Source organism: Mirounga angustirostris, unplaced genomic scaffold (genome assembly GCF_029215605.1).
Source record: "Mirounga angustirostris isolate CCGP_5_RB_7025 unplaced genomic scaffold, mMirAng1.0.hap1 SCAF_1, whole genome shotgun sequence".
In the NCBI taxonomy this organism is placed as follows: domain Eukaryota; kingdom Metazoa; phylum Chordata; class Mammalia; order Carnivora; family Phocidae; genus Mirounga; species Mirounga angustirostris.
Window position 1 is genome coordinate 44,638,902 of NW_026991709.1, and position 23,704 is coordinate 44,662,605.

Sequence of the window (23,704 nt, forward strand, 5' to 3'; positions counted from 1 at the left end):
GCTTGTGAAACCCTAGGCTTTCTTCCAAAATTCCAACATAGATGCATATCAAGATTGCATATATCCTAATAATTCTAGATATAACTATTTAAATATACTCCCATCACAAAAAGGTGTTATAAAAAAGTCTATAGGGCGCCTGGGTGGCTCAGTTGGTTAAGTGACTGCCTTCGGCTCGGGTCATGATCCTGGAGTCCCTGGATCGAGTCCCGCATCGGGCTCCCTGCTCGGCAGGGAGTCTGCTTCTCCCTCTGACCCTCCCCCCTCTCATGTGCTCTCTCTCATTCTCTCTCTCACAAATAAATAAATAAAATCTTTAAAAAAAAAAAAAAGTCTATTATAAGAGACATAGTATGTACCTAAGCAGGAAAACTCTAAAGGGACTAACCATAAAAAAAAAGAGGTAAGAAATTTAGACCCAGGTTTATTTCGATGATCCACTGTCTATAGATCTTTGCCCTCTGAACTGGGTGCCCTGTGGAGTTCCCTCTAATTCCTTACAAATTTCCCTTTATCTAAACTTCCCTTGGGCGCCTGGGTGGCTTAGTTGGTTAAGCGACTGCCTTCGGCTCAGGTCATGATCCTGGAGTCCCGGGATCGAGTCCCGCATCGGGCTCCCTGCGCAGCGGGAAGCCTGCTTCTCCCTCTGACCCTCCCCCCATCTTGTGCTCTCTCTCTCTCATTCTCTCTCTCAAATAAATAAATAAAATCTTTAAAAAAAAAAAGTAAACTTCCCTTATACATTACCATAAGATGGTACGTTGATATGTATAAGCATTTCAGTCAGTCTCATGAAAATTTTAAGCCAAAAATACCATCCACAATTATACTACTATCTTTGAGGCCATTGCCCATTGCTTTGAAACTGTCAGGGAGGAAAATATTTTTCTCTACCTCTTTTGCTTATTGTTTGGGGGACTGCACATCAAACTGACAAAAGGCAGATTTCCAAGAGAAAAGACAGATTTTAGTCATGCACATACATAGGAGTTCACAAAAACATGTCTCAAGGAGGTTAGAATTTGAGGCTTATCACACATCCTGAAGGGAAAGGGAGGGAGATAAGGGTACTTATGGGAAAACAAATAATTTTTAGAAAAGATAAATGGGCTCTTAGAATACATGAGAGATAGTATAGTTTTGTGACAATGTCTTTAGGCGATTTCTTATTTTGGTGCTAACTTATTTTTTCTAGTGATTCTGGTGGTCTTCTAAATGTGACACCTGAAACCATAAAACTCCTAGAAGAAACATAGGCAATAATTTTTTTGACATCAGCCATAGCAACATTTTCTAGATATGTCTCCACAGGCAAAGGAAACAAAACCATAATTAAGCTATTGGGACTACACCAAAATAAAAGCTTTTGTACAGCAAAGGAAACTATCAACAAAATAAAAAGGCAACCTATGGAATGGGAGAAGATATTTACAAATGATATATCCTATAAGGAACTAATTTCCAAACATATAAAGAACTGATACAGGGGCGCCTGGGTGGCTCAGTTGGTTAAGCCACTGCCTTCAGCTCAGGTCATGATCCTGGAGTCCCGGGATCGAGTCCCGCATCGGGCTCCCTGCTCAGCAGGGAGTCTGCTTCTCCCTCTGACCCTCCTCCCTCTCGTGCTCTCTCTCATTCTCTCTCTCGCAAATAAAAAAATAAAATAAAATAAAATAAAATAAAATAAAATAAAATAAAATAAAGAACTGATACAACTCAACACCAAAAAAAAAAAAAAAAAAGCAAAAACCAAAAACAGTCCTGTTAAAAAATGGGCAAAGACCTTAATAGACATTTTTTCCAGAGAAGACGTACAGATGGGCAACAGACAGATGAAAAGATGCTCAATTATCACTAATCATCAGAGAAATGCAAATCAAAACCACAATGAGGTATCACCTCACACCTGTCAGAATGGCTAAAATAGAAAACATAAGAAATAACAAGTGTTGGTGAGGATGTGGAGAAAAAGGAGCCCTTGTGCACAGTTGGTGGACTGCCTGAAAGCACAGATATTCTGTTTTTTCCTATATGTACATACTTGTGATAAAGTTTAATTTCTAAATTAGGCACAGTAAGAGATTAACAGTAATAATAAAACAGAAGAGGGCGCCTGGGTGGCTCAGTTGGTTAAGCGAGTGCCTTCGGCTCAGGTCATGATCCTGGAGTCCCAGGATCGAGTCCCGCATTGGGCTCCCTGCTCGGCAGGGAGTCTGCTTCTCCCTCTGACCCTCCTCCCTTTCATGGTCTCTGTCTCTCATTCTCTCTCTCTCAAATAAATAAAATAAAATCTTTAAAAAATAATAATAATAAAACAGAAGAGTTATAACAATATACTGTAATGAAAGGTATGTGAATGTGTGCTCTCTCTCAAAATATTTTATTGTACTATATTTACCCTTCTTGTGATGATATGAGATGATAAAATGGCTATGTGATAAGGAGAATGACATAGGCTTGTGACACACAGCCTCAGGCTACTACTGACCTAACAGCACGTCAGGAGGACCGTCTGTTTCTGGACCATAGCTGACCACAGTTGACTGAAGCCACAGAAAGTGACACCATGGATGAGGGAGGACTAGTGTATGAAGCGTTGAGGGTCATACAGCTACCTAACATGTGGGGAGATAGTGACTGAAGTAAGGAAAGTGATCTGAGCAAATTATACTCAGGTTTTTCTGAAACACAGCTTCAGGCAAGGAAACATCATTGTGGGTGTCTGGGGAAAACTGTCCAGCAAACAGGGGTCATTTCTTAGTGGATTTATGATAGGGGCCAATTTTTGCCTGATAGGCTACTTCTCTTGGAGCAAAGATTTAGTTTCCCTAAGAAGCAGGCAAAATTATGCAACTAAAGGCTACGAATACGAAGAGAAACACACACAAATGAAAAAAAAACCCTGCCCATCAATTGAAGTTGATCTCTAAGTCAAAGCAGAAGACCATGATGAGAATTAGAGTGACGTAATCCTAAAATTATTAAAGACAATAGTACACACATTCAGGAAGACCCTCAAAATACTTTAAAATATCATGGCATAGGCATCAACCAGATAGAAGACTGTTGGCTGCAGACCATTGATACGGCCCCCATAATGTGTGCCTGCTGCATGTCAACATTTCAACACCAGGTTTTCCTCTTTTGCTATCCATCATTTTGCCCACACTTACCTAATATAATTTTAATATTCAGAAATTACATGTTGCTGAATTTCAATACTTAGTTTTTGAAATTAATATTACATTTTAGGTCTGTTTCATATACACTGTACCATGAATTGTAAGTTAATGCTAACAAAAATACTAGTTGGTTACCTAAACTCACCTTGCAAATGTATAAACCAAAAGAAACTGATTTTTATTGACATACTGCTTTCCCTATAAATAGAATTTAGAAAAAAACAAGATTATTTAGCTTATCACATTACATTTCAAATGTATAAAAATGTGGCAAAGATTTGCATTATTCATCATTAATAATAATCAACTATTTTGTTTACAAAATCTTTGAAATACTATTCACTTCTGTAATATATATGGAGCAATGCCATTTGGCTTGTTAAGGAAGTAATCACAAAAATTGAGGAGAAAAAGTATAATATGCATTGAATGCCTTTGAAGGTACTGTGAGAAAGAACATGATGTAGAAATTACGAGCTAGCAGCCAGTACGAGAAAACACAGGCTTTTCCTCCTCATGCAGTCAGTGATTTGTAAACAACAATTACTAACTAGAGAAAATGAGAGGAAAACACAGAGCTCAGCCAGGTGTTATTTTACGTCAGTGATTTACTCTGCTATTTGATCAATGATGAGAACAAAATCACCCATATCCTCAGGAAGTCATGAATGTTTCAAAGCAGCTGTGGGAGCACCTTGCTACTTGTCCTAACAAAGACTACCTCCATCAAGGAAGAATCAAGATTTATTCCTCTTGGCTTCAACCAGAAACAGTGCCAATGAATCTGCTGTTGCATCACATTATTTCTTTAATGAGAGAACAAAAGCAGTTTTAACATTCCATTTCTGGTGACTTGGCAGGAATACACTTGCATCCTCCTGAATCAGTTGTGACAGGATCATTCAACATTCCCTCAAGTGGCCAGCAGTATGAGTACTTTCTCCCTTTGCATAGCTTCTGGAAATACACACACACACACACACACACACACACACACAACACACACACCCCAAACGTGTGAGTATAGCGCTCACTTTCAAAAAGCAAGACAGAAAAGAAATCCCAAACACAGCTTTTTAAACATTTTACATCTAGACTTTATAGAAAACATAGAATTTTAGGGTTTTAGCCTACAATATCTATGGAATCTAGCAGAATTTTACTGATCAAGATGTGTTAAACTGTGGCTAGGGAAAGTGAGAGCACAGTTTGGGGTGGAGCAGGTACAGGGATGAGGAAGATGCCTTTAGAATTAGTGAAAAAGCAGTTGATCTTGGGAGCACTCTCAATCAATAATCAACTCAGAATATTTTGGTTTTGCTTTCATTGCTCAACCTGAATACTTTTTTTCAAATAAGACAGTTAAATAATGGAAAATATTGAAAATTCAAAAAACTAACCTAAGATGCATTTTTACAATTGGATATTATACAATTGGATATTATACAATTAAATTATAGCATATCTGTTTTAATCCACACCATATGTTCAAACTCCTAGCACTTTACATCTTTACTTATATTCTGGTATTTTTACATGGTATTATTATATGTTATATATTTTTTTTACATTAATGTACTCTCATAAAATAATTGTCATATGCATGGAGTATATGAATCAGGGTACTATCAGGGATTTATAGAACAAAAACACAGAAGGCAGGACAACTGTCTGATAAGCCTTAAAACAAGATTTAAACAAGTTTTGAATGAAAGATATTCACATGAAAGGTATCTGATGTGTTTGTATGGCACTGTACTAGGTCCTATGGGATTTCAGGCTCAGATCCTGAAATCCTGAAATCACTGAGGTACAGTCCCCAAGTACCAGACTTAGTCTGGAGACTGCTCCTTACATTTTACGTAACTGTGAGTTGCTTCCTGTTTGAGCCTATGTCCTCACTTTTAAAATTTATTTATTTGAGAGAGAGAGAGAGGGAGAAAGACCACAAGCAGGGGAAGGGGCAGAGGGAGAGGAAGAAGCAGACTCCCCACTGAGCAGGGAGCCCGACGTGGGGCTCGATCCCAGGACCCCTGGATCATGACCTGAGCCCAAGGCAGATGCTTAACCGACTGAGCCACCCAGGCGCCCCTGTCCTCACTTTTTTATTTATTTATTTTTATTTTTTTATTTTTTTGTCCTCACTTTTAAAATAAGAATAATTGCACCTACAAAGTTACAATGTGTATTAGGAGATATATGTGAAAGAGCATGAGAAATTGAAAAGTGAAGTATAATATATTATATATTCTATAAAGAGGAATATCAAGAACTTATGATAAAGGCAGTCAGTGAGGAATAAATAGTAAATCTTTTAGGAGTTCAGACATTAAAATCAATTCCATCTGAAGTCATTAAAGAAGTCTTAAGCTAGTCCATGGTTCTATCTTAAGGGGAAAAAGGTAAGTGCTGCAATTTTATCTTATATTACGAGCAATTCCTTAAATGCGAATCTTTCTTCTCAAATTCCCAAGGTTATCCATGAGTTGTTTCACAGCCCCAAAATGGGACTGAAATTTTCTTGTCTGTTTATGTACCTTATGTGTCCAACAGCACAGAAAATGATTTTTTTCTCTTCTTGAGACATCCACAAGCAAATCTATAACATTTTTAAAACTAATTTTCATAAAACTTCGTGGTTTAAAATACTTTGGAAGCCAATGTTCTTTCATTTAGCTTCCTCTGCAATTTTGTATCATCATATAAATTCAAGGATGACAAAAATACAGGGAAAGACTAAAATTTCATGACTCCTCCATAAGCTACATGTATTACTTTATGGTCATAGCTTATAAATCTATTCATATTTGGGTTTAACTTTTTGAAATTTATTAACATTTGAATTATATGTCTTTTAAAGATTTTATTTATTTGAGAGAGAGTGAGAGAGAGCACGAGTGGGGGACGGGCAGAAGGAGAGAGAGAAGCAGACTCCTTACTGAGCAGGGATCCCAAAGCAGCTTGATCCCCGGATCCTGGATCCTAGGATCATGACCTGAGCCAAAGGCAGCCACTTAACTGACTGAGCCATGCAGGTGCCCCAACTTTTGAATTATATTTTTGAAAACAATTTCAGAATATTACATTAGTTATCACTAAGATTAATTAGGCTTTTTGAAATAAAATTATATTCCTTTTCAAGTAGTTTCAAAAGTTATGGATAATATAATTTGTTAATGTAATTTAGAAATCAATAACTATTGGTCAATTGTTAGATTTGTTTCTGTTTTTCTCTTATTATATCTAGTTTTCCTAAGCTAGCATGAGAAGCCACTATTGATAGCTAGATGTGATTCCATTTAAAAATGTATATATGCAAATGTATATATGCATATGTATATATATTATGCATATATATGCATATATATTCATTATATTTTTAATAGCCCAAGGTTCAGTTTTATTCAGAGCAAAGGAAAAAAAAAGCTTTTGATCTAGAAGAAACTCAGCCATAGGTTTGGAATCTGTACTCAGACTATGTATGCACTGGCAACAATATTCTGCTAATATAATTGATTTGCCACTGCATGTATCTACTGTTTGTCTAATGTTAACAGTTGTTTTAAACAGAACAGTTCAACTAGTATTTAGAAGAGTCCTTCCAGGGTTAGTGTCAGCCACAACCTTCTGCTTCTCTTCGTACTGGTGGTTCTCTTTGCCTACCTGGGCTTCCTCTTCTTCAATACAGTTGTTTTTGATATCAAAGGTCTTGCAGATCTCCTCATTTATTTTCCTCTTGATCGTATTGGCAACAGTCTTATATGTCACATCAAGAAAACCTTTGATGTCTAAGTATTTTGCAGCCAGAATAAGTTCAAAAAGCCCCTTGGTTAACTTCCAAAAATCTTAGTCCCAAACAGGGATATCAACTATTTGCTTTTCTTTGTTCTCATCATCAGGCTCAGAATGAAGGTCATCTTTGTGGTAGGTGCACCACCTAATGACCTTTTTTTTTTTTTTTAATATTGCTGAACTAATATTTGGTAGGGAAACTAGGTCATCATTTACTTCATCGTCCATTCCCAAATCTTCCAACATGGTCTTGATAGTTAAACAGTTTGGTTATACAGTAGTTACACAATTTAGTTATACAAGTTGGAGATATCTGCTATTTAGAATTATTTTTTGAATCATAGGATTCATGCTGATTTATAGCTTGTTTTTGTCACTTTAAACATTAAACTTATTTTCCGGTGCCTTCAGATCTACATCATTTTTAAAACAACTTCATTAAAAGCTATTGTATGGAGTTCTTTCAAGTGTCCAAACTTTTTGTTCTTAAATGTAGCAACAAAATTTGTAGAACTTTATCCATTCATTATATTAATTTCAAGATTTATGTTTTACAAGTTTTATTACTTAGGTGCTTCCTTTCTACAATATTAGTTAAAATTATTTTAGTTGTTTATGAATAAATGACTTTCCTGGTCATTTTTTTTTTTATGGTATTTAAGTGGGCTCATTTTTTTTTCCTATACCTGGAACATGATACAAACTTTTTAAAAGATTTTATTTATTTATTTATTGGGGGGTGGGGCAGAAGAGAGAGAATCTCCAGCAGACTCCGTGCTGATTGTGGAGCCTGATGTGGGGTTCAGTCTCAGGGCTCTAAGATCCTGACCTGAGCCAAAATCAAGAGCCAGCCACTCAACCAACTGAGTCACCCAGGCGCCCCCTGATACAAAGTTTTTGATGAATCATCTGGGGCCCAGAAGTTACAAACCATTTCCAAATATAACTATAATATTGTATTTTAAATCTACTTAAATAATTTTCATATATAATGTATATAATTGTACAGTTCAAATAATAGTACTTTTACCCAGAAAAATTATTAGAAACCAGGATTCCTGACTTTTATATAATGAAATGTTATGAATAAGGAAATTGTTTGAAGTTAAGCCGAGAAGGAACACATTCCTGATTTTTCTATAGAGCCAAGCCAACTTTCTGAGATTCTGATGAATAGCATATGCTAAATTCCTAGAAAATACTGGTACAACATATATCTTTTTAGTGAAAATTGACAGGTAATAATAAGTTCAGCAGAATCTCAGACTGGTCTAATTTGAGGATTTTTTTTTCTTTATAGTTCAAAGAAACTGCATTTTATAGCACTTGTCATATAAACAATTTCTCAAACATCCCTGGAATGATATAATAGTCAGTAGAGGGTATGATATAAATTACTATAAATAGCAGCCTAAAGACAAGCTTAACAGTGAGCACATTAAATCAGCCAGTCAGAAGACTAATAAAATAGAAATTAAAAAGGCACAGATAATGCTGAAAAGAAATTTAAAGATAATGCTTCAGGTCTTACTCTATATAATTAAGTGCTGACAGTGCTGTACCACTTTGAATTATTATAATCAAGTGATTTTTCACTGTGGCCTCCACAGGTAGTGAGAGTTTTCAATGCAAATATTTCCACAATTTTTCACTAGTCTTGTCAAGCTACCTACCAGCATCACATCGGCATGGTAGGAAGAAGTAGAGTGAGCAAGCTTTGTGTTACATGATGTTAGTATTTCTTTGGGAAAGACTTTTGAAATTCAAAGACTTTGAAATTCAAAGCTAAGGACATTTTAAAATATAGAACAATCTTAATTTTGAGGAAAAACTGGAAAAAATTAGTCCTATGTCACCAGTAACTTAAGGAAAGAGGAACATCTCTCCCCTTTTTAATAAGAAAGTCCCAGAAGTGAGAAACCTGACAAATTGTAGGTTAAGTAAGGAAAATTTTTAGGACAGAATATACAAAATATTTTTTTCAAAATGTTTTTAAAATAAACAGATTGAACACTTTTTTTAAATTAGTAAATATATCAAATGAATAAAGTAATTAAATAGATAGATGTCTTTTTATCACTGTTTTAGAAACTTTTTTTTCTTAGAAACTTGTTTTTTAAAACCCACCCACTTTCCCTACAGAACCATAAATGTATCCCAAATTAAGGTTTTTTGAAGTGAATCCGTTGAATCATTGAATCATTGTTAAGTTTCCTATTGTTACTGTAGCATATTACACAAATTTACAATCTCAAGAACAGATAGTTATTATCTTAGTGTTCTGGGTGTCAGAAGTCCAAAATGAGTCTTACAGAGATAAAACAAAGGTATCAGGAGGGCTGGTTCCTTCTGGAAGCTCCAGCAAGAATTTATTATTTCCCTCTCCTGGTTGCTATAGGTTGCCTGCGTTCTTTGGCTCACAGCTTTCTCTTCTGCAGACAAGTCACCTCCTGCCTCCTTCTTATGACACTTGTGATTACATGGGGCACAGCTGGATAATTCAGGATCATCTTTCCATCTCAAAGTCCTTAGCTTAATCAGAACTGCAAAGTCTCTTTTACCAGAGAGGAACATTCACGGGTTCTGGGGATTCAATGTGAACATATTTGTGAGCCATTATTCATCCTATGACAGCTGTCATTTGACTTAGCATTCCGCAGTGTTATTCCCAGGTATAGGAAAAAGACAGAAATTAGAAAGAAAATAAAGCATCAATTCTGCTTTAAGTATGACATGCATATTTCAAGCTCATAACCACATTCCAACCACATGGGGAAAGAAGGTAACAATATATATTACCATTAAACTCTGATTGCAGGGGAAACATCAAAAGAAAACACATGAGGCAGATACTGTTAGGCTATATTATGTTGTATAAAGCACAATATATTTAATAAACATTTCCAAAACAAGATATAGATTCAAAAATAGTTTGAAGTATGCTCTCAGGTTTCAAAAATGTCAATTAATATGATAAATATCACATTTACAGAACTTCACAAGTAAAATTACAGTATTGATTCCAGCATATCCCTTTCTTGAGCATCTGCAGAATGAAGCACTCTTACCTGTTCTTGCTTTGCAACTATACCCATTGGTTCATTAGCAAAGAAAAAGGGAAAATCATAGTCTTAAAAGTCTGTTCCGATTTGCACTTTCGGGTGTATATTATTTATTTATTATTTTATTTTCATCCCATTATGTCATTGATTATATTTCCCCTAACACGCACATGCACACACACACACATCTCTCTAAAAAGAAGCACAGGGAAGAAAAGAAAGGAAAATAATAAAGAAAAGAGAGAGACACTGAAAAGCACTAAAAAAGGAAATGAAGAAAGAAGAGAGGAAGGAAGGAAAGGGGAAGGAAAAGGGATAGGAAGAAGAGAGAAAAGAAAGGAGAGAAGAAAGAGTATGATAGATGAGCAAAAGTGACGAGTTAATTCTATTAATGCTAAAGGTAAGAACCAGGACCGAGGTTGAAGTTACAGGAGGAAAACGATGATTCCATGTAATAAATTTTTAACAACTAGAGATTTTCAAAAAGAAACAGGTAGCCTTATGAAGTGGTATACTTTTTACAGCAACGGTTGAAGCAAGAAGTGGATAATCAGCAAACAAGGATATGCTGAGGGATTTTCTGCATTGTTGGAAAAAATATATGAAAAGACTTACAAGGGAGACAAACCATAAGAGACTCTTAATCTGAGGAAACAAACTGAGGGCTGCTGGAGTGGAGGGGGTGGGAGGGGTGGGATGGCTGGGTGATGGACATTGGGGAGGGTATGTGCTATGGTGAGTGCTGTGAATTTTGTAAGACTGATGAATCACAGACCTGTACCCCTAAAACAAATAATACATTATATGTTAATAAAAAAATCAAAAAAGAAAAATCTATTATAGTTCTATACAGTAACAATAAATAATCTGAAAACAAAACTAAAATATAAAAAAAATGACTTACAAGGTCTATCCTAGTACTAAGATTCTACTATTTAACATTCACTGTTAAGATTTTCATTGTCACAAACACGTGTGCGTAGGAGTATGCTCTTGCTCTCCCTATATCTCTCTTTTTCACCTAACCACACACACAATTAACTCGTAATTAGGTGCAAAATAACTAATAGAATAATTTACTATTATTTCAGGTATTTCCATATAAGCATTAGAAAATAACACTCATCCTAATGTGGATAAAATCTCCTTTGTTCACTAACTCCACTATGTACTTATTTTGCCATGTAATTCTTGGTAAACTATTTGAGATTCAGAAAATGTAGTAATCAGAAAGGTTTGTATTAAAACCATTTTCAAAAATGTGGTAATCTATTCAATAATCATTTATTTTGAAGGTCAAAGCTAAGATTTTGAAGGCTTAAGAAAGGATGTATATCAGAAATACAATTCTACTGAAAACTATACTGAATATACAATTCTGTACTCAGGAAACATTGCTTGAGCCTTCAAGTCTTTCAGTTAGTCTCTGATCTGACAGACTCCAGAAGATATTATTTCCCTATTTATTTCCTTCTCTTTTTAGAATCAGAAGTAAAAATCAATAGTTGCCCTCTATGTTCTAAAATTAGTTTTTCTCATGTGGAGGAATAAATGTGTTTTCCCTTTTAAGTTTGTTGGTACTACAGTGTTGTCACAATATGCCAAATTCAGATGTTACATAAATGGGTTATTAATAAAACAAATTTATTAAGTATATTCGAAACAAATTCTTGAGGTTTCATGTATTGAAGCTATATTTTAAAATAAAATTCCATACGGTGCTAGCCTCCTCAGAAAATAGAAAATGCAGCATTTGGGGTGTATATTGACCTATAAATTGCCACATCCTCTGCTTTAACTCATTAACTGTTTAAAATGTGTGGCTGGTGTATATTGTGTGGCTCATTTCAAAAGCAATATATTAATAAACAGTATGGCTCAGAAAATCCAAATTATGTAAAGCACTTTTCTCTGTAAAATAATTTAACAAAATAAAAAATGTGTGCATAAATTGTGAAAACTCTAACAGGATAATATTGGAAACTTCAACATTAGAGGAATGATCTGATAAAGCATAAACATAATTGAATATTTTATCCATCAAAGTAATAATTATGAAGACTATATCAAAATATGGAATAGGGTTTCAAATATATGGTTAAAAAACAGAATTATCTAAAATTATGTATATTTTACAACTATGGATATTTACATATGAAAGGGATGTGCAAAAGTGAAAAGATTTTAGAGTTTATATAGTTCTTGGACCCTGAAGTCCATGTATAAGTGAAGAATCTATAACTAGATTAGTTAGAGAATGGTGTAGTTAGTAGTACTTCCCAGGGTAGTTAGGGAATGGATTTTCTTTATTTCTATTTTATGGAGGAGGACTCATAAAATCTGTACCTTTACTCTTAATTAACCGGTGGAGAATTAGAAATAGAAAAGATAGTACCTATTTGTTAATCAATAGTCATTCTAATATGCTGCCATAATTGAATTTATTATCAGTTTTGCAAGGATTATACTATTTGACCTTGAGTGCTAAATAATTATGTGGCAAGATGTAGTATACTGTTAATATTATTGTTTTATGACATTGTACATTAAACTGAAAATTAACCATAAGATTGTATACATGAAAAGGACATTTTCAAAAATTGTAATGAATTGATATATTTAAGGAAACTTCTAATTTGTATGATTGACCTTAAAGTTATAATTTTTCCATAAAACTCCATTTAATACATTATTATACTATAATTCAAAAACATTAATGCAATTTCCAACAGGGATAAATTTATTAATGGTAGTTTCTTAGTAGTGAATATGACTCAATTTAAATAGTGAATCATCTAAGCATTTTTCCTATTTACGATGCTATCTATTTCCGTTTTAGCTTATAGAACAAACTCTTCTATCTTTTAGCAACTTCTGTAATTATCACTCATTTTTAGAAATATATTTTAGTGCAACAATAATACTTTCATTGAACAGCTAGAAAGAGTTTTAAATATAATTTCTAAAGTACTTATTTCCTTAGGAGAACCAAACTTGTCATTCTCATAAATTTAAGAAATACTTTATCCCCGCGATATAAAGGGAACATTTAGAAATAAAATACCAAACTTAATACCTGAGTCTTTCTTAGAAATGTAAAGTATATGTATTATAATCATAGAGAATCAGTCTTTTCAAATTCTATTCTCACCTGCAATTGGTTTATTTGAATAGATTTCTGGAAATGCATTGGAAAGACATTATGAGTTCATGATGATAATTCTAATTTGAGTTTATCATTACAGAGTTTTTACATACCTCCATTGATTTGATATCTATATCCCCATTTCCCATAGAAAAAACAAACCGACCTAGTCCTCAATAACACCAAAATAATTACTCATTTGCTTTAACCCTCAACATACACAGATTCAGAATTACTATAGTAATATAACCAACAAAAATATCATTATTAAAAACAGTTTAATATTTTTTACAGTTTTTTTTTTTAATCCTTAAAATTATCTCATTAGGATGTATGCTAAGTTACTATGTTTTAGAGTTTTAAGTAGTTACTCTTGGAGGCTGTGCCTCAATACACAGGTTTCTTTCGTTTTTCTTTGCTTTTTTTGTTATTACTTTTTTAAGGGCTAATTTGTTTTCTAAGCATTTAACTATTTACAGCGTTCCAAAGTAAATTTTCAAGGGAAGGCAGATTCTGAGACTTCTATCTTGCAATTTTATAGTGTCCATGCTATTGTCTCCCACCCCTGAAGGTATCCATGGTTATCATTTTTTCTATTCTTGGGTTTATCCTTACATTGTTTTTTATACATTCTTCCCACCTTATTTTTTTCACTTAAAAATGTATCCTGAGGGCGCCTGGGTGGCTCAGTTGGTTAAGCGACTGCTTTCGGCTCAGGTCATGATCCTGGAGTCCCAGGATCGAGTCCCGCATCAGGGTCCCTGCTCGGCGGGGAGCCTGCTTCTCCCTCTGACCCTCCCCCCTCTCATGTGCTCTCTCTCTCTCATTCTCTCTGTCTCAAATAAATAAATAAATAAATAAATAAATAAATAAATAAATAAATCCTGAAAAAACTCCATTATAGTTTTTATAGATAGCCATAATTTTCTGGTGGATGTAGCATAGTTTTTCAACCAGTCCCTTTTTGACGAACAGTTAAATTGTTTCCAGTCTTTACAAATAAATCTCAGTGAGTAGTCTTGTAAATATGTCACTTTGTGTTCAGTGTATCTTTGGGATAGATTTCAAAAAGCCCAAGTGTAAATGAACATATAATTTGCCTTAAATTGTCAAATTTCCCTTCATGAAAGTTGTACCATTTTGCATTCCCACCGACAATGTATTAAAGCGCTTTTCCCTATAGCCTAGTCAGCAGAGCCTGCTGTCAGATTTTTGGATTTTTGCCAATCTGCTTGGTAAGAAATGGTATCTCAGTACATTTCATTTATATTTCTCTTTTTATGAATGAATTTTAACTTCTATGTAAAAACCTGTTGTATTTAAAAATTAGAATACTTTAAAATGAGGGGGATTTTGTTAGAGAAAAGAATCTATGATATATATATTCTAGGGAAATTTTGGAAGTTTAATGCAAGATTAGGTTAGGATTGGGTTGTTAAAACAATTTTATATAGGGGGAAAAAAGACATGATGCTGAAAATAAACTTCAGAAGTTAAATGTTTCAATTTTATTCAAATGTCACAGAAACCATGCAAAAGAAATAATTCTCATGTTGATATGCAATAATTTATAGTTAAGAAGTTTGTGATTTAAACTTTTATAAAGTACTAAGACTTTATAAAGTACTAAGTCTTAAGGAGAAAGAAAAGCCTATAAATGATTGTGTAATTGCAGAGTATTTTTCTATAGCAGACTTAGATTGGATAAAATATAAGATCCAAGTGTATTGTACTTCATGTCATAACATAAAACCAAAGCCAGTTTAAAGGAAAATGTCCTCCACTAACAAAGACTAAGATGATGAGTTCTGGCTCTCATTCTTGGACTATTTGAGTTTTTCCTATGTTCCCTAGTAATGTCTCTAAATATATTTTAATACTTTATTTGGATTAAATAGAGTAGCTCCTAAGGCTTTCTTATTAATCTGATATCCACAATTGCTGTCCTCTTCAACAAGAATTATATTTTCCTTGGAAGACAAAATATTAAAGTAAGGATTCTGGAGAATGATTCCTGACAATTAATTCTTAGTTATTTTCTTTCCTTTCAGCACCTTCCCTGATAGGTGTGGTAAGGAAGGACTGGGCATCCCAAAATAGCATTGCCCTATCATGGCAAGCACCTGCTTTTTCCAATGGAGCCATTCTGGACTACGAGATCAAGTACTATGAGAAAGTAGGTCTTATTTGGAGCTTCCTAAAAAACTACATATACATATATATGTATATATGTATATTTTGAGCATGTTGTTATATTATTTTACTTTAAAACCTGTTCTTTGACCTAACTTCATACCTACTATTTCTTTGAAAACTTTCTAATTTACTATTATGCTTATACTTTCTTAATTAATTTGTTTTGTTTTATGTCAGATTATAAAGTAGAAGACACAAGATGTTCATTTCTGTCATGACTTAATATAGGGATTTTTCCAATATAGTAAGAGGCAGTAACTCCTTTAGTTTATAGTTTAGTTGACATAACATTGTTTCTACAGTTCACTCGGAAGACATGGTAAAATGGAATTGCTCTAACCTAAAGAGAGAGTTTGTGTAACCCATATTTTTTGCCAATGAGTTTAAAGTTAACAGTTCACTATAATTTGGAAAGGATGATTTAAGGGATAAATGGAAACAGCTGGTGGTTTAAAATTTTTCTTTACATTTAGGTCAGCTGTTTTACTTTTTTAAGAAGCTAGCAAGATATATCTGGTTAATAAATCAACTTAATTTTAATTTTCATTTTTGTCATTTTAAAATCGTTCTCAGCTACTATATTTTCCCCAAATTATATACTTCCTTATTTTTATTGTATCCACATTCTTCCTTATGTTTTTTCCCCTTATTCCTCACTATTATGATACTGTGCCTGTAGACATTGTCACAGACCACATAACAAGTCTGGTATGTCTCCTTGTGCAGCTACTGCTCTGGAATATTGATAAAGGGAACATTAAATTTTTAAAAATAAAGTAAAAATCATACACAATTTCTAGTTGTATAGTACGGTAAGAAGGAACTTCTTGCATTTCTGTAACTGACTAGAAGCAAAGGAACATCACAAATAAATTTTTATTTCCTCTGAAGAAATACAAGACAAGAACAGAAATGGAAGTCTATCTTTTTCTACTCTATTGCTTCTAAGCAAATATAAGTTTGAAATAGGATAGGTAACTCAGTAGCCTGCCTGTATCCATTTTTGACACTCCAGTAATTTCAGCATTATGTAGTCAATGAAAACTGTCATTATGAACCAACAGGAATAACTCCATAGTCTAAGAAAGGGGAAATTGACTGAGTTTTAATTGGATTACAGATTCAGCACATTAGCCAAGCCAGCATGTGCCAGAAATCCTGTTGAGCTATCCTTTCAAATGTTACAACCTCTAGCACGCTGTCACAAAATACACATATTTTCTGTCTACTTGTCTAGATAGATCTTTAGGTATGCAGAAATTCTCATTATTTAAAAAAGCAATGGGCACATATATAAGCAACTTTTCAGAATGAGAATATTCCTCCATGTTTTATGAAGGCTGTATTTTGTACACAGAAAATCATTCTCATTTTATAGTCATTTATACTTCGTATGTTTGAAGATGAAGATAACTTGCAATATTTCCAATTAAGGACAAATCATACAGATTCTGTAAAAAGGGAACCATATTCATCCAATCAAAATTTTAGAAATCAATAATATCCTGAAAGATGGTAATTGACATAATTTCCGTGTTTTAATGATAAAATAGGTAATGTTATGAAGGAGTCTATTTTGTAAGAAAATGGCAGTTTTGCTAATGAAGTCACTACACATGTAGTAAACCTGGAGTTGGAAGCCAAGGATGCCTATTTCATGTTCTGATTGTGACTCTCATTATGCCTTTGGCCAAGAAAACTCAGTTAATCTCCCTATGTTTCACACTTCACATTTACAAAAGGGAAATGAAGGTATCAACTCTTCAAGTAGGTTGTAAAGATTAATTTTATAAACAGACCTAAAGATGAAAAGCACACTAAATCAGTATTAGAAATCATTTAATTTAAGAAAGAATTAAGGAAATATTTGGCATATAACATAGAACCAGTATACAATAGCATGGGGATTGTATACAAACTAAATAAAAATCATTCTTTTCATACGTAAATACATAATGTATAGGCAACTAATCAACGATGTTAGAATATCAAAACTTTCAGAGCGAGCATAAAATGACTGATAGGATTAAAACTGTTTCCAACTATGGCTTCATACTGTAACTGTGCATTTTACCTATAGGCATCTATAACATGATTTCTGCTTTCAAGAAAATATTTTTATAAAATTTATAACTAACACCTTACAATAGAACTCTTAAAATGCTAATTTCCTTCTTTATTAGGAACCTAAATACTGTTCAGTAAGAAAAGCAAGATACAAAGAAATATATGTACAAATATATGATCCTAATTTTGGAATGCAAATATCCCACTCTATATGTGTATGTATATATGATTATATAAATATAGAGAAATATGGACTGGAACAGAGTGTACACCATGCTGTCTCCAATGTTGCTTGTTGAGTGGGAGTGGCATGGGGGACTGAAGTACATGGATGGAGGCAAGGAAGAGAGAGGGAAGTAGCAAGCATAGATAAATACAGATGGATGGATGAAGGGATGGATCCAAAATAGCTTTGCTTTTTGTCTTCTGTCTAGTTGCCCTTAAGCAAACCCTGAGACAGGATTTTGTAAGCAAGTGATTAATTAAGAAAGCTCCTAGGAAAACCGGTAAAGAATGGGGAAGCAGGACTATGAAGAAAATGCCAGTCAAACTCAGAGTGACCAACGGGAGCTCTGGAGTATAAATTACATCTCACAGTTCATCCTATGGAGATCAAGGAGCTGAGCTACCATACTCTGGCTCCAGGCAATCATTGGCCACAAGTCCTAATGAGGTGTACAGAAAAAAAAAAAAAAAAAAGTCAGCAGCACTTCTGGTTCTCTGCAGTGGCTTTAGTAACCCACGTTTAGGTCTATAAAGAAGGTGCCAGATACAAGCCTTTACAGTCAAAAAAACAAACATTGGGGGGTGGGTAGGAGCAGGAGCAGATAAAGGTGATCCAAGGGGGTCTGGTGGTGCACCATTAACTAAGGTACTTCTGTGCTCAGGGAACTGTGAAAGAATTTTAAGCCTAGGCTCATTATAATATTCATGTTCTCTTCAGTCTTTAATATTGGTGCTTCAGTCTTTAATTTATGGGATTTTATACCTTCCATTTCCTTTTAATCAAAGTTACTCTGTATTGCTAACTCATAATTAACCCACAAATGATCAATATTTACACCATTCTCTCAGGAATTCATGCTGTTTTATTATGTTCTCCTTAAGAGCATTATTCTGTAAATTAGGAAAGAAGTTAAGCTGCTTAGAATGTGAAGTGTCCACAAATATCTGAGGTCAAACAACATACTGTTGTTAGCAGTGACCTTTTTTCAGGGAATATGTAGTATTAGAAAAAGGCCCTGCCCTGGGTGTTCAAAAACTCAATTTTGGCTCAGATCTTAATTTTCTTAGTCCTGTTTCTTCATCTGTAAAAAAAAAAAAGGTCTAGTAAGATAATCTCTAGTTCTAGCTCTTTCAAAATTACATCCATACAGTTTATAGATATGTTATCCCGTAACTCAAATAACTGTAGTTTTTCATTTATGTCTACTGAAATTAAATGCACACACATTTAAAAAAGTACTTTACCACAGGGAACAGTATTCTTCACATTATAATTATATATAAAAATTAAGACCCTATGTTGTCTTCTGTGTGTGATGAGAAGGGTATGGAGAAGAAAACATATTGCTTGTTGATTATAACTAGATATTGTCTGTTCAGTTAATTATACCCCCCCAATTCTTAGTTACTTTTTTCATACTCAAAAAGTGTTTCATTTTTTTACACTCAAGTGAATAAACTTTGAACATGAAAAGGCACTTAAAATAATGAAGAAAGTCAGGTATGTTACCAAAAAAATCCTCTTTCATATTTACTTACTAACAAAGTAAAGCCTGCTCATGAGGGAACTGTTAAAAAAAAAAAAAAAAAGACAAATTAGGTGATACAAACATGCTTTATTTAACACTTCAGGAAGTGGACAGTCTCAGAGAACTGCAAAATGGGGCAGAAGGCAGGAAACTTTTATAGGTTAAAGACTAAGAACAAAGAAGAGAAAAATTGAAAATATCTGACTGGCTGAGGCCACATATTTAATCTTATTTGGGGTGAGAAGGAAGGGGGAAAGAAGTGTAGAGTTGGCTTGGCATTTGGGGACTGGCTAACTGGATATACTGTGTTTTTGATCAAACAGAATTTACAGGGATACAAAAATCGTATTCAGTTTGCTGGTGTGGCACCCCAGGTAGAAGCAACTTCATCTTGGGCCTAGAAAGTTATTTCAGCAAAACTAAAATATTATCTGCTTCCACCCCCTGTGTCTCCAACTATAAAATTTGCAAACCCTCTTGCAGTCACAAAATATCTAAAATTCCATTGAATATCAAACATGCCCTTTCCTTATTTCTACTCTTCCCTCTCTCTTTACTCTTTTTGTTCTCATTCTTGATTTTTCCTCTCCTTTTGTCCTCTGCCCAGGGCATTTTTCTTTCTCCTGCTTCTTTGTTCTTTTATTATATTTATCAAAGTTAGTCTTTTTCTTTTAAAGATTTATTTGAGAGAGAGAGAGCACAAGCAGGAGGGGCAGACAGCAGACTCTGTGCTGAGCCAGACACGGGGTTTGAGCTTATGACCCTGAGATCAGGACCTGAGCCAAAACCAAGAGTCAGATGCTTAACCGACTGCACCATCTAGGCACCCCTCAAAGTTAGTCTTGATTAGAGTCATTTATGTGTATATCTGACTCTCTCACTGGTTTGTGAGCCCCTGAGGAAAGGAGACCATTTCTTGTTTGTCACTGTCACCCAACGCTCAGTCAGTGCCTAACACTGAAACGCTGTTTGCTTTCAGTCGGATTCTAAATAAATTAGTAAAAATCTTCTCTTTCTTCGGAACTCGTTCATAGGAAATTGAGAGAAGTCACCCAGCCACTGTGAAATTACCCCAGCAATTGAAAAAAAAAAAAAAAAACAGAGAAAGAACACCAGAACTTTGTTCATAACAAAGACACATACACATGTGTCCATCAGCTAAAAGGATGTTCTGTTAATAAGTAGAATGTAAGTCCAGGAGGGCAGGGATTTCCTCTTTACTTTCATATCCTCAGCACCCAGAAAGGCACACAGTTAATAATTCACCGACAACAATAGTTGGCTAGTTACATGCTAGGTACTTTTAAAAGTGTTTTTCATGGGGCGCCTGGGTGGCTCAGTTGGTTAAGCGACTGCCTTCGGCTCAGGTCATGATCCTGGAGTCCTGGGATCGAGTCCCACATCGGGCTCCCTGCTCGGCAGCGAGTCTGCTTCTCCCTCTGACCCTCCTCCCTCTCATGCTCTCTGTCTCAAATAAATAAATAAAATCTTTTAAAAAAAAAAAAGTGTTTTTCATGGATCAAATAATTCAATCTTAATAACAACGCTTTGAGATAAATACTATCCCTCTTCCCATTGTACAGATGAGGGAACTAAAGCACAACAAAGGTGTGTAACTTCATCAAAATCACACAGCCAGTAAGTGGTTGTCAATGCTGGCCTTGGTACTTGCATCACAATTGGATGTCTCAAAAAAGTCAGTGCTTTCTGCTGATGCTAATTTTCTGGGTTCCCTGAGGCCAAACACTTCATTACTTTCCAATGCCCATTTTGCGTCTGTAAAATGGCAGCGATAAAACATACCTATTTCATCAGGGTGCTGTACAACTCCACTAATTACCAACTGGTATCTGATTTTGCAAACATGAATCCCACATAACAGTTCATTATTCTTATATCCAGTATTTAAAGACACTGTGACTGGTAAAGTCTTTTCCTTAAAAGTTCTCTTATTAATTTTTACCAGAGTCAGCAGTTTTTAGATTTTTGTTCAAGAGAGCTCATCATGAGAAAGGAAGCATTTCTTTTGTCTACATGGTCAATATTATCTATGTAAAATACTCAATTACTGTATCTGCCTTTGTTTCACCTAGTTTACCAATAAAGTACCTATTAGTTTTGTATAAAATTATATAATTTCATGTCATGAGAACAGTGTATTGTTTAAAAAAAAAGGTGAGGAGATTTGTAGGAAATTTTTAATTATGTGAAATATTTTCATCTCCCAGAGGTGATTTAAGGTAGCCTCTTTTGAGAGAAGTTTACATTCATGGTATCCTTTATGAAGTCATATACTTCTCAGTACCAAACTTTATACAAGCCTCTTTCTTTCTCCCCTCCTCTCTTAGTCTACTTTCTCAAGATAGTTTTCCCCAAGATAATAATTCAATAAATATTGCTTTTTTTTCTAAAGATATATAATCAGTAAATCTGCATCTTTTTTGATTAAAATTATATGAAGAAATTATTGAAGAAATAATCAACTGAAAAAAGAAAAAAAAAAAACCTTCCTTTTTAAAAAAAATGTTCAATGTACATTCTTCATTTTCTTTTGTTGCATTCCCTTCACTTTGGTGATTGCCCAAGGGAAGAAGAGAACTTTCTCTTCACTTCCATGAATGCTACTCTTACCTCCATCCACTCTTTAGGTACAGAAACCTATCACCTTCGTTCTTTGCACCCTCTTTCCCCTGTGGCCATCTCTAACTTGTACATTTTTTTAAGATTTTATTTATTTATTTGAGAGAGAGAGAGTGCAGAGTGAGAGAGAGAAAGCACGAGCAGAGGGGAGGGGCAGAGGGAGAAGCAGACTCCTCATTGAGTGGAAAGCCGTAGGTGGGGCTCGATCCCAGAACGCTGGGATCATGACCTGAGTGGAAGGCAGGTGCTTAACCTACTGAGCCACCCAGGTGCCTCCAACTGTACATTTTGCAATCTAAATGTAAACTTGTGTGTAAACCTAAGTGTGGCTATTACACAGGAACTAAGGAAAGTGGGATTGAGGGGGGCGTAAGGATCAACCGAAGTACACGAGGAACTTTTTGAAATGTGGACAATGATTCAGTTGACTAGAAGTGAGTTGGCAGCATGGATAAGGATTTACATTGAGAACAGTTTCCCAGGGAAAGCTAGCAGTGCTGTTCCTAGGACCAAACTTTGAATTTAAGTCTTCAGAGGCCCTGATTCTCTGTTACCTCACTTTATCCAGTGTAGGGAGGGAAAATAATCACAACCCTTTAAACATACTCATGAACTTAAACACTGCACCATCTTTAACTGGCTAAGACCTCTGTAGACGCTATACGATGCGTTATGTATTAGAACCTAAAATATCTGGGCACCTGGGTGGCTCAGTTGGTTAAGCGACTGCCTTCGGCTCAGGTCATGATCCTGGAGTCCCGGGATCGAGTCCCGCATCGGGCTCCCTGCTCGGCAGGGAGCCTGCTTCTCCCTCTGACCGTACCCCCTCTCATGTGCTCTCTGTCTCTCTCATTCTCTCTGTCTCAAATAAATAAATAAAATCTTTAAAAAAAAAAGAACCTAAAATATCAGTTTGAAGCAAAATGCAGCAAATAAAGGACCAAGTCAGTTTCAGATGCAATTGAGTGCTTCTAATGAAAATCAGCAAATCCCTGAGCTGTTAAAGAAAGTGTTGTGTTCTTTTTTTCCCTTTCTTTTTCATAATCCTTATTTGTTGTGATGTCCACCACAGAGAAATTGGGTATGAGCATTTGGTACTAATTAAAACAACATTACCTGATAGAAAATGGACAACAAGGGAATTTACTGATACAAACACTCATTATGGAAATTCCATGGCCAATTTCCATGTTGTGCAGCAAACACCACACTGCCTAGAAGCCTGTCTAGTTTAGTGAGCCCAGGGAGTGCCATGGTGCCTGGAGCAGAGATTCTCATGAGAGCAAGCCTGGAACTAGTGCCAGCACTGCCTCAAAAGCAGCATCTGTATGGTTTTCACATATCAAAATAGAAATTTAAAAGATATGGACACTATTCCATCAAGCACAGAGTCTGTATGCACATGGAAATTACAAGTGTCTACTAACTATTCTAGCTTTTCATTCTCTCCATCTTCCTAAGAGTTATACCATCTTTATCCTTTGTTTGCTTTGAAAAACGGATTCATTTGAAATGATAGAAGCCAGGTTTAGTATGTGAAAGTTTTGGTACATCCAAAAAAGGGAAAAGATTAAGTGGGGAGAACTACGTACTCTTAACTATACTCCATTCAAAACTTTAGAATATACCTCAATATATAGACTGAAATGAAGGTGATAAACATAATGAGTGTCAAAAATGTATGTTCTGTTTCCAAGAAAAGTAAAACAATACTCCCTCCATCATGCTCAAAGGGCCTGGGATTCTTTCGGCTAAATGCAGTCACCAGAAGTGCAAAAGCAGCCTGATGTTCTTTGTGCTAATAGGTAAGGCTACACATTGATTAACCACTCTTCTGCCAACTTGCTGTGTTACATTTCAACCAGC

The 23,704-nt window shown here is 34.9% G+C and overlaps 1 protein-coding gene across 1 annotated transcript in view; it reads left to right on the forward strand.

The window, feature by feature from the left end:
- The window catches only part of EPHA6 (EPH receptor A6), an 833,569-nt gene that overhangs the window by 508,250 nt on the left and 301,615 nt on the right, over positions 1-23,704 (forward strand). Inside the window, exon 6 of the mRNA XM_064580423.1 lies at positions 15,233-15,357. Coding sequence (XP_064436493.1) covers positions 15,233-15,357 — 125 coding nt within the window. The remainder of the gene's footprint in view (positions 1-15,232; positions 15,358-23,704) is intronic.